The 12973-nt window shown below is 37.6% G+C and overlaps 1 protein-coding gene across 1 annotated transcript in view; it reads left to right on the plus strand.

Moving 5' to 3' along the window:
* The window catches only part of LOC121408106 (phospholipid-transporting ATPase ABCA3-like), a 292368-nt gene that overhangs the window by 80642 nt on the left and 198753 nt on the right, over positions 1 to 12973 (plus strand). Inside the window, exons 7-10 of the mRNA XM_041599444.1 lie at positions 5797 to 6078; positions 7166 to 7284; positions 8522 to 8668; positions 9461 to 9550. Of these exons, the coding sequence (XP_041455378.1) occupies positions 5797 to 6078; positions 7166 to 7284; positions 8522 to 8668; positions 9461 to 9550 (638 nt within the window). The remainder of the gene's footprint in view (positions 1 to 5796; positions 6079 to 7165; positions 7285 to 8521; positions 8669 to 9460; positions 9551 to 12973) is intronic.

The raw sequence follows: 12973 nt of genomic DNA on the forward strand, positions 1-12973 counted from the left end.
CTCCACGAGGCTGTGGCCAGGGAGATATTCAATCAATTCGGCAACCCACAGATATCTATTTGCCTCAACACTACCAGGGACCCAGCACTACTACCCCGAGCCCAACGAACTGAGGCTCACACTGTGGCCCATTACAGGGCAGCAGCAATCAAGGCTGGACTTTCTGAACGGGCTGCCAATTTCTCAGCAGAATGTTTACGGTCTTCCACACGATCAACCTACGACTCCAGACTCAGTCACTATGTTAGATGGTGTCGGCAGGCTAAGACTAATCCGTGCAAGGCATCTGTAGGTGAGATTGCTGAATTTTTTATATCCTTGTATGACAAGAATTTGGCATGTAATACTATTCGGGGTTACAGGTCTGCCATAGCTGTCCTACACGAAGGCTTTGACAATGGTGAATCTGTTTCCTCGTCTATTTTTCTGTCACGGTTATTAAAGTCCTTTCTTAACAGACCCAGTAGAAGGCGTCTTGCTCCTGCTTGGAGCCTTCCCAGGTGTTAGTCTCCCTCAGTCAGCCCCCTTTTGAGCCAATGCATAATGCATCTTTGCGGGATTTAACCATAAAAACTGTTTTCCTTCTGGCAGCGGCTTCTGGTCAGAGGCGTAGCTCTATCCATGCTCTTACCACAGCTCCTGGGCATATTCGTTGGGAGAAAAACAAGATTAGACTTATTCCTCATGGCCGTTTTCTTGCTAAGAACCAACAGGAGTCCTCTCTCCCTCTTGAAATTGTTCTACCATCCATAAGTTCCTTTTCTTCAGTTAGGGAGGATAGGTTTTGGTGCCCGGTAAGAGCATTAAAATGGTATCTTGATAAGACTAAACAATTTTGTGCTTCCGATCAACTTTTTGTTAGTTTTATTCCCCCACACAGGGCTGTCTCGCCGGATACTATCTCTCGTTGGATTGTGGAGGCAGTGAAATCTGCTGGTGATCCAGTCATCATTCACTAGAAAGTTAGAGCCCATGACACAAGAGGATTGGCTGCTTCCTGGGCTTTATTCAAGGGCGTACCCATGGAGGATATAATGAAAGCGGCATATTGGTCCAACGCTAATACATTCACATCCTGCTACCTCTCGGATGTCCTCGGTGATGAATCCAAGTTTGCGAGGGCCACCCTGTCCGGTCCCCATCGCTAATCCAAGGTATGAGTTTAACTTTACAAGCTTGTCATTAGTATCTTGTATAATAGAATTGATCTGTAGGGCCTTTTGGCTTTGGCCTTTGGCCTGACCACCTCCCATAGTTGTTTCCGTGGGAATCTGGCATTTAAGGGAATAGGTAAGTATGGCGTATCTGAAGTAGATTATGTTGTTCAGTAGTGAACACCATAGCTACGAAGTAGCCATACTTACCTATGCTACCCTCCCACCTCCCCTCTTTCTGTATCTGAGGTTCGTTTGCCTAAGAAAGAGGAAGTGAGCCACGCACGCAAGGTACTTATAGTATAGGGCGGGGTTTCCCTCCTTGTCGTGCGGGGCTCTAGTCTGCGTTGCAGACTTTTTCTCCTTTTATAGGAGAAATTTTTTGCCGGGTGTATTCGAGCGTGGCGATCGAATGGCATTTAAGGGAATAGGTAAGTATGGCTACTTCGTAGATATGGTGTACACTACTGAACAACATAATCCACTTAATAGCTCCTGGTACCTGTCTGCATGCTTGAGTACCCACCTTAGACTGCATTGTTCCACTGTGGTGACACTTTGTTTCATACAGTGGGTCAGTGGTTGGTGTCGTGTTGTGGGTGCTCAAGCATGCAGACAGGATATATTTATGTATATTTACTTTATTGATATATTTATACTACATGTACATGTATGTATAATTATGATATATTTATTGTTTGTGAATGATTATTTTTTGTTTTAATGCACTTTTTGTTAAGAAGAGTCTGAGGACAATTTTTGTTTTCTTTACCATTGAATATGACAATAGAATGAATTGAGTTGAATTGAATTGAAGAAAATTATAGATGTACTTCATTATTTTTGTCCAGAATGTTTGCAGACTTATTTTTTCTGTCACCATGCCGTACCAATGTGATAAAAATATTTTTTCGGAGAGCTGTAACCTACATCTGGAAAGCCTTAAATCTTCCCACCCCTAATTACGTATGTAAATAAAGAAACGTAACGTTACGTTCCATCGCCCAGTGCCCTTTTTGTCTCACCTGCAAAGCAGAGTAAGACTATAGGCGCTGCTTTTCCGATAGCGGAGGCACATGATCAAGGTCAAAGGTCATTTAAGGTCAATGAACTCTGGCCAAGTTGGGGTATTTGTTGAATTAACATCGTAACTTTGAAAGTTTATTGGTCTAGTTCATAAAAATTGGATATAAAAGTAATCAAGTATCACTGAACATCCTGTGCGAATTTCAGGTCACATGACCAAGGTCAAAGGTCAGTGAACTTTGGCCATGTTGGGGGTATCTGTTGAATAACCGTCGTAAATTTTTAATAGTGTATGGATCTAGTTATTGAAATGTGGACATAGGGGTAATCCAGTATCATTGCTCATTTTTAAAGTTCGTAGGTCACTTGATCAAGGTCAATGTCATTTTGGGTCAGTGAACGTAGTAGCATATTATATGAATGTGTTTTTTGTGAATAATTATTTTAATACTAAATAGGTTCATTATTGCGGATTGAAATAATCGCTAGAGGGTATTCATTTGTCTCGCAATCTACTATGGTCAACAAGGAAATTCGTGATCACTCTCGCAAAAAGTGTTCACTGGCTTTCTAGGAAATTCGTGATCACTCTCGCAAAAAGTGTTCACTAGCTTACAAGTTCACGAGCTTTCGAGTGCCGCTGCAACTCTTTATCAAGTGACACGGATTGTCCGATATCGTACTGTATTTATACTAACCTCCAAGACCGTACGCACAAACGCGAGAACAATAGGTGGGCACTGATCCGTTGTGTGATTGGTCAGGAGTTATGCAAATAAGCCGGGGGTATATGCAAATACGCCGTGGGTCGGCAATATGCAAATGAGACCAAAATTGGCGGGCTCGCTAGTTTCCCGTGGGCGGGGGTTGACTGGCTGAGCGGTCCCTCGATCGGGGCCAAGAACGATCGGGTCGGCGTGCACTGCCAGGTAAGGGGGTATTGTGCTGTCGGATGGTTCGCATCCCGAAATCGGGGACCAATCACACAACGGATCAGTGCCCACCTATTGTTCTTGCATTTGTGCGTACGGTCTTGGAGGTTAGTATAAATACAGTACGATATCGGACAATCCGTGTCACTTGATAAAGAGTTGCAGCGGCACTCGAAAGCTCGTGAACTTGTAAGCTAGTGAACACTTTTTGCGAGAGTGATCACGAATTTCCTAGAAAGCCAGTGAACACTTTTTGCGAGAGTGATCACGAATTTCCTTGTTGACCATAGTAGATTGCGAGACAAATGAATACCCTCTAGCGATTAATAATTATTTTATTTACAAAATGGTTCTATGTTCAACTCAGTGATATGCAAATGAGAGAGTTGATGATGTTACTATTCTTTTGTTTTCATTTTTTGAATAATGCAATATTTCAATATTTACGAATTCGACAAAGAAAATAAAAATATTTCATATAATAAAATATAAAAGAAATAGTGAGTGGATGATGTCATCGGTCCCCTCATTTGCATGCCGACCAGGATAAGGATATAACTGTTCTGATAAAGAAGCAAAACTTTTAAATGTTATAACTTTCTTATTTTACATCTGATTTTGATGAAATTGTCAGTGTTATGCTTGTTTGATTTTTCTCTTTCTGTTCAAATCAGCTTTTTTTTTGGAGTGGACTTGTCCTTTGATGATTATCTGTCTACGTATTATTGATTGTCAGTTAGTAATTGCATAATTTTTTTTATTAGAATCATGCAGATGTGTGTACATGTATGTTCAGACAAGGGGCACTGCACAAACAGGTATCTACCATACAAAGAGGGGTACCTTACCATAGATAGAATTGTAATTCATTTAGCTAAAGCTTTGAATGATTTTCAAGTGAAATGGTGAGAATTTTTATATCATTTTTGTATCACGCTCGTGTCTGTCCGTCCATTAACTTTTCCTTGTAAACTTCAGTTTGACGTTACCTAAGCTCATATAATTTGGTGTGTATGATACTAGCATGGATCCCAGGAATCCTATTGATTTGAGGTCAAAGGTCAAGGTCACAGAGACATGCTTTCATTTTACCCTTCTGAAGTCCTTGTAACACAATAACTACTGTACAGTTTAACGTAAACTAGGCTCAAATTTTTTGGTGTATTTGATACTAGCATGGATCCTTTGAAGCCTATTGATTTAAGGTCAAAATTTCAAATGTGAAGGTCACAGTGACATGTTTTTTCCTACCCTTCTCTAGTTGTCTTAAATGTGATAACTTTATTTTAACTTAGCCTAGGCTCATATAATTTGGTATGTATGGTACTAGCATGGATCCAAGGAAGCCTATTGATTTTGTGGTCAAAGGTCAAGGTTGCAGGGAAATGTTTTCATCTTTCCCTTCAAAAGTCCTTGTAAACATGATAACTTTAGTTTTACTTAACCTAGGCTCATATAATTGATTTTGAGGTCAAAAAGTCAACGGTCAAGGTCACAGTGACATGCTTTCATCTTACCCATCTGCAGTCATTGTAAACGTGATTACTTCAGTTTAAGTTAAGCTAGGCTCCTATATTTGGGTGTGAATGATACAAGCATGGATCCCAAGAATCCTGTCGATTTTGAGGTCAAAAGGTCAAAGGTCAAGGTCACAGTGACATGCTTTCATCTTACCCTTTTGAAGTCTTTGTAAATGCGACAACTTCAGTTTAACTTAACCTAGGCTCATATAATTTAATGTGTATGATACTAGCATGGATCCCAGGAAGCCTATTGATTTTAGGTGAAAAGGTCAAAGTCAAAGTAACATGTTTTTGTATCATGCCCTTCTGAAGTCCTTGTAAGTGCAATAACTCTAGTTTAACTTAACCTAGGCTATATAATTTGGTTTGTATGATACAAGCATGGTTCTCAGGAAGCCTATTGATTTTGAGGTCAAAAGGTCAAGTCCCCACCTTTCACTTTTCTTGACCAATAACTCAATTGTCCACGTTACACTCGCGCGTATTATGTGCTCGCCCTAGTGACACTCTTGTTGAGTGAAAGGGAGGTAAGAAATGATGAGAATACCTTTAAATATGTCAAAGCCCAATTCTGATCTAAAGTTACACCCTTGTCTTAGATCTACACATTTAGTTAAAGTAGGCCTAAAACTTCTTTGAAAGTTAGATATCTGTTCATTTACATCCCTTTGTGCATTTACCAGTATTTACAATATTTGCAAACATGCCCCATTGTGCATCCGTTTTATACCACTTCAAAGAAATTTATAATGCTGCACGGCGGAATGAATTGACTTTTTTATCTCAAAGAAATTCATGATACCGCATGGCACGTATTAAATCAACTCTTTTTATCTTAAAATTAATTCTTCAGAGCTTCTGAATTACTACTTTTTACAATGTACTTTCAAAGTTTAGCAGCTCTGTACAAGTACATGTAACTACCTGAGTTGAATACCTTGGACATTGGGAATTCATTTTGTGAGAGGAAATAATATGGCTATTGCATAATTTTATCTATTATCTTAACTTTTTTTTTGACTTACACTTGGATGAATGTAAAGGTTTGCTAGATCATGTTTAAGTTTGTTCAGTGTACAATGTACATTTGAGGAAAAATGATAGATTTAGTTTTTGCTATCATCACTCTCCTACATCTTTTTTGCTCCTATTTTTACACAGAGTTCTGTTGGCAGTAAACTAGCAGTGGACAACCTCTCTGTGTCTATGTTCAAGGGTCAAATCACTGCCCTCCTTGGTCATAACGGGGCTGGTAAGACCACTACAATGTCAATCTTGACCGGTCTCTACACTCCTACATCTGGTAAGGCCATAGTCAATGGTCACTCTATACTGGATGACATGGACGGTGTAAGGCAAAGTCTTGGACTCTGTCCACAGCATAATGTTCTCTTTGATCGGTTGACTGTAAAAGAGCATCTCAAATTCTTTATTCGATTAAAGGTAATATTCTCCTGGATTAAGCTTATTTTCTTTGCAACATTTTCCTGATTTAGTTTCGTGTATTTATGGGGGATTATTAAGTTATATTTTTTAAACCCCTAAATCTTTAGATCACCTCATAAAATTGCTGCTTTGACAACACCAAACAGATAAATGATAACTTCTAATGTTAAAAATAGAGCAACATTTCATGAAAGGATAAACATTTAAACACAATTGACTCAAACCTAACAGGGCATTGCAAGAAACTACATGTAGGCATTCTTTTTAATATCAAACGTTAGTCCCCAAATCATGTCTGAAGGTATGTTGCAAGAACTTTGAGTTGCAATGGAATGTAAAGGCCACCGCACACCTTACGACTGTTTGGGATCAGATTTTGGAACAAATCGCATTTTGCTCATTTTCTGAAAATGTGAATGGAATATATCACTTTATTTGAGGTTTAAATCAATTAAAAGTATACTGATATAACCATTTTAAAAGATTGCAAGCCTTTATTTTGTAGTAAAGGCCAAATTAGTTTCAAATCGTAGCCAATCGTACAACTGCTATGATGTCATTATGAATAGATATTAAATTCGCTTTTATTCTAAGAAGGATGATAGCATAGTCACAGATTTGAACATAGGTATCCTTATGATGATTTAGAACATTACACAGTAAGATATTGCAAGTCTCATTGTTAGCATCAAATTCTACTACATTTTATTCTGAAATCGGGTCGCAGACCAATCGTAAGGTGTGAGGACGCCTTCAACTACAAATTTTCATTTCATCAAAGGATGTACCCTTGGTTTGGGTTTTTCGCTTGATTTAGAATTGAACTCTGTTTCATACAACGCCCCAAAGGTGTTTTTAAGTTTGATATTCACGTGAAGACAGACATGATCATAATCATCTATTTCTGTCTATTGAAATACTTTTCATTCTCTCTTGGCAGATTTAGATCTATCTTTATTTTGTTATTGTGGTTGATGATGTGTAAATCTTAAAATTGAAATATTCACCATGTTAGTATTCATCATGAAAACAACTGTTCAATCCTGTGTATACATGTATATTTTTACAACCTCCCCTTCTACAGGGTAAGTCAGGTAGTGAAGCTGAGGCTGAGATTAATCAGATGATACAAGATCTCCAGCTTGTTGATAAAACAAACACATCTTCTACTAAGCTATCAGGTGGAATGAAAAGAAAGCTTAGGTAACTACCATACACCCTAATTTGGTCATCCCCTCATATTTCATGACTTTATGACAAGCAGTAGTTGTACAATGCCGACTTAGCTTGTGCACAAAACAAGTGTGAGGCTGAATGTCAAACATTCATATTGTTACACATTTACATTTTACACATTTTGTTGCACGGTCAGGAACAAGGTGACATCACTGTAAAAACTAGGATTCAATGCGTTGCGCTTAATAGTAAATGCAGGTGCAATAGGTGTAGGGCTTGCTGACTAAATGCGCATGGTTGCTGCAGATCACGGTCCTGTCTTGCAAAGAGTTGCAATCGATCCAATCAATCTCAGTTGTATGGAAATTCATCCATACCATATTTTTTCCACAGGTTATTTGCACAATCTCCTTATTAAACAAATAGAATCACACTGAATTGTCAACAAAACAGTGAATGTATGAATAGACATCATATGTAGAAAATATTTTGAACAATATTGCATTTTAGATGTTGCTGGCTTTCCATAGATATAGTTGAACGAATCAATTGCAATTCTTTATGAGATGGGCCCCAGATGCACATTTGATGAATTTTGCTTATTGCTTTTAATAATTCTTTAATTCCATAGATTAACATAGGAAAGAATTAATTATTGTGCCATTTTGTGCAACTTCCGAGGCGTTGTACAACGAGAATAGCAAATATTCTTATCAGTGCAATAGTGCTACATTTCACATTCGGGGAAAGAATTAGACATTCTATTCAACTCGGATACGCGTCGTTGAATAGACACAGCTATTTGTTTATGACTCATTCCTTGATGTAAGAGAATTGGAATAGATGATTAATCTGAATCATTCCATTATATAATAAGCTCATCTTGCCATTCGGGCCGGATGAGCTAAAAATGAAATTTCATGTATTCATCATGGATTGTTTTTATGATCGTAGATCAAGAAGCACATTTTAATTTTCGTATGTGCTATTGAAATAGTTGCAAATTTGACAATATGCTACATCAACTAGCTTTATTGATAGTGCCTAGATCAATGACACCTCTAGCTTGCATATTAGACAATGTGATATCATTTAGATTATCACATATTTTTCTGGGGAACACCACTAATAATACTCGAGATTTATATATCCCTCCGTCCATCGCTGTTTCTATTTTCTTTCCCCTCCCTACTCTAAGTGTCCATGATATATTTGTTTACATTCAGTACTAGTGTAACCCTTTACCCTTTCTACCCATTTCCAGCTGTGCTATAGCTCTGATTGGTGGTTCAGAGGTTGTCATCCTTGATGAGCCTACGTCAGGAATGGATCCATACGCAAGAAGAGCTACATGGGATCTACTACTCAAATACAAGGCTGGTCGTACAATGGTCCTCACCACACATTTCATGTATTGCATCATCTTTTGACCCTCTAACATTTGTTTAGATTTTTTTAAAACTTCTCACATTTTATCATCTGAAAATTAGAAATAAAGTTCTGTTAATTGATGTTCCTTTAGTGTTTCCATTTGGATTTGTGATTCCTCAGGGTTCTGTGAATTTAATGCACTCCCTTATTTACTTTAATAACTGGGATACATCCCTTTATCTATGCTATTCATCCTCTTGAATGGCTATATTGAAGACAATAACACACAAAATTCTTGCGCGGTGACCTTTCTCCCTGACCTGAGCACTACGCCCAGTTACTCAATCACTGCCACGTCACATCCTCTTTCCACTTTGTGTCTTAACCAAGTCAAGACGTTTAAAGCTAAGTCTCTCTCCAACATTAGAATTTTAATGTTTGGAGACTCTTTTCTTGGTGTTCTTGTTTTTTGTGACTCTTTTTGCTGTTATATCAATCTGAGTCTAGGTTTAGCACACTAGCGCAAGTTTTTGTATATTTTAAGACCCTTTTTGGTCTGCTACGTTTGAGCCTGTTTTTGCCTTCACACATCGTTTTATCCAGCTTTAGCCTAAGTAATACTAAAAAGTAGAATCTGTCATCTACAGTATATGAGTTTCAAATCCTGCAAATTGAATTTTATTGGCTACGAAAGCATTATTTGATAGTTGAAAGTTGGTAACTATTTGGTACAACATTAGTCATTGCATTTATATTTCAATAATAGAAATTTGCTTGTCAATTTGATGACATATTATTTTATGCTTATGATCCTTGTCTGTCATCTTTAAAGGGATGAAGCTGATCTTCTTGGTGACAGGATAGCCATCATGGCCGATGGTCAACTCAGAGCAAGCGGGAGCTCCCTCTTCCTGAAAAATAGGTGAGAATTAGGTTTCATATAAATCTAATCTATAAATAACATTTGCACATTGGGTGGTAAAACTCAAGATGAATTCTCAATGTATGATTGTTGCTATGTAATCAAAGCTGTGATAAAACTGTAATTGTTAAATTGTTCATGATATATGTGACTCATCGCCTTGGAATCAGGCACAAGTCGCAAATCTTTATTGTCTTGAAACAGGTTTTCGTCAAAAGAGTAATTTTTTGCACAAACATATTTTGGGACATATTTGGAAGCTTTGGTTTTTCCTCTATTACCTTCCCAAATTTGGAACCAAAAGGTCAAGTCAAAGTACCATAAACCAATCTAAGGGGGGGGGGGTGCCCTCAACATTTTGCTCAATATTTTGCCACATGAAATTTCGCTGACTTTTTACTTTCAAGTCTTGCGCATGTTTTGAGACAAATTTGCGACACCCAGGTAATTACGCATAAATAACCATAAGCACTTTAAAAAATTTCATGAAATAAATAGCTATACAACTTTAAAGATTATGTCCCAGATACCCCTACCCAGATAAAGTTAAAATATTTCAATAACTGGGATACATACCTTCAATTTATGCTATTCATCCACTCGAATGGCTTTACCGAAGACAACACACAAAATTTGTTGCGCGATGACCAGTCTCCCTGACCTGAGCACTACGCACAGTTATATATGGTCATGTGTCATGAGGTCGCCCCCTTTTGCGTTACAAGGTAATTTTTGCTTTCGCGATGCACTTTCAACTTTAAAAACATTTATCTGACAAAGTATACACCCTATGATAGCAAAAGTATACATTTTCTGAAAGGAAATTGCACAAGGAATCCAAATCTGCACTAAAAAATAGCATTAGGTGTAAGGCAACAGTTTTACATGGACTTGAATAGGGAAATTCTGATTTTTTTTAATCTCATGGTTTTTGTCATAAAATGTTTTGTAGTCCCCCTTTGACAAAAATAATGCTATATTATGACAGAGCACATTCAGACCTTTCTAACCATATATAATTGTACAGGGTTCATGTTCAATTAGTGATCAGAAAATTGACTCCGACTTTAGCCAAAAAAATCATGCGTTTCAGGAATCGTATACTATATATCAGGTGTTATAATGCTTGCAATACCAACATTTGTTGGGTTTTCTTTGCCTTGTACATCAGAATTAGTTATTAAGTTATTAGCATTTTAAAAGGAATTGATGGTACATGTAGGTACATAAACAATTCAAAGGAAAAGTAACAATTGAAATTTAAGTTACACAATTTGCTTACCGAGGCTCTTATTACAATGATCTGCCAAGTGATGATGACATGCAAGAGACAATGTCTATAGGTTCAGGAGTAAAGACTGAAACAAGTATGCAGATGCTACATGTATATGTATAAACATGCATTTATATGACTACTGCAACTTCATGAAAGAAGTTTCTAAAGTGCAATTGCACACATTATATCCACATAGTCTGTGTTTGATAGTTTAAAGCCATGGCGGGTTTTGATGAGTTCAAAGCAAAAATATAGTATGAGGCCTTTGGTATGATAGCATTTGAGGTAGGTTATGTCACTTTGACCATTTCACACAGACAATTATTGTTTAATGTCAGTGTGTGTATTTAGTGAAATATGTATACATGAATGTGTAATAAGACATCAGTGAAGATGTACAAACTTGGCGCTTTTAAGAAAATAATGCTAAACCTTCTAAAATTCATAACACATTTACTGGATGTTTGAAGGTCATTGACCTTTGTCAGTTAATAATTTGGATGATTTGCCTTGATACTAAGCAGTATTTTCATCCCCTCAGAATTGTAGGAAGTGTTTTTTTTTTGTAATTGATGCAAGTTTAGTGCTAAACAATAACTGTCATTCAAATATGTGTCAATCTGGAAGAAATGTAAAAATTAAGACATTGCAAATTTATCAGATTTTAATGATTTACATCAATAACTGGGATATACCCATTTGATTTGCTAGTTCCTTACAATGAACCTGCGTGCCGAATATAGAGTACACAACTTTTCCTGTGCGCGCGCTGCATCTCCCTACCAACGCACCATCCCAAGATCATCGCGCAATTTGGCGTCCATTTCCTCTTTTACTTTCGCCTGCGGTGGAGTTCAGTCGCAAGCTAAGTACACTCTCAAAATTGCATTTCTGTTCTCCGTTTGGATACTCTAATTGTGCAATTCTTCTCTTATTTCAATCTTATTTCCCTCATCTAAAATTGTTGTAAGATTATTCCGTTCCGCGGAGCTTCCGTGATATTTATTTCACGTTTCTTGTTCCTCTTCGTGAGTTTGTTTTTTTAAGATACGTTTCTCAACAGGCGGGTTGTCTTCACTTCTCCGCCCCATAGCTCCGCGCCTTCCTGCTCGGGCGTTGTCTTCGCTCCTTTTTAATTCCTTTAATTCTTTTTATTCACTGGCTTCTTCGTTTATACGACTCGTCGTAAATTTAATTGATTTATTTCTCCACAGATAGGTTCTGTAGGACATCAGGAGCGTCGTATTTCAGCCTTCCCCACCTTCCCAGTTGGGAGAAGACTATTTCTTTGCTGTTGCATTTCATTATTTGAAATCTGTTCCAAGTCCACAGCAATATGTGATATTGAGGTGTTCATGTGCAGTAAAAAAAAAAAAAAAAAAAACTTTTTCATATCAGAAGAACATAGTAAGGAGGAAATAGTGGTGATGGATGAGGTTGTCAAAATCATACCAGGCAAATCATACAGGCATAATGGTAAAACTTGCCAAACTTGGGTTACTTACAAAGTTGCATTCACTTGTATAGAATGTAGACCTAGTAATATTCTTGATAATTTTGTGGCATCTGAGGTATATATCTACACTATTTTTGGCTTATAAAGCAATGACAGAAGAAACTTGTAGATGTGGTTTATGGAGTGGTCTTTGGATGCTCAGACAGTCTTGAGATCTCAAACCAAGGCCTGAGGGTGGTGAACCCTTAAGAATTGCTGCTATTGTCCATCAGTTTCTACCACACTTGCCACAATGATATCAGCTTCTCCTTGGAAATGTTTATGATATAAATCTACTGTGTGTTCCAATGATAAAGATTCCCCATACAATCCCAGAGTTCTCAATCAGGGATTGTGATTAAGATAATATTTTATTGTTCGTAATAGAAATCTGAGTTTAGAAATATTCCAAAATTCTTTTTACCCAATTTATCGTGAGCCCGGCAGCCACTGTGCAGCTCCAGACCGATGAGGCTCTATACTCTAAATGTTGAACGCCGAACAGGGTGGTAGCAAATATCCCCCCCCACACCTGTTTGTGAGAAGTACATTCTTCCAACTAACTGGTTCTGAAAGTGTACAAGGGGTGGTCAATTTTTTTTCCTACATCAAATTGAAGGCCAATATGGTATCTCATATATATTTTGCCTGC

This window comes from Lytechinus variegatus, chromosome 2, assembly GCF_018143015.1.
Source record: "Lytechinus variegatus isolate NC3 chromosome 2, Lvar_3.0, whole genome shotgun sequence".
Lineage (NCBI taxonomy): Eukaryota > Metazoa > Echinodermata > Echinoidea > Temnopleuroida > Toxopneustidae > Lytechinus > Lytechinus variegatus.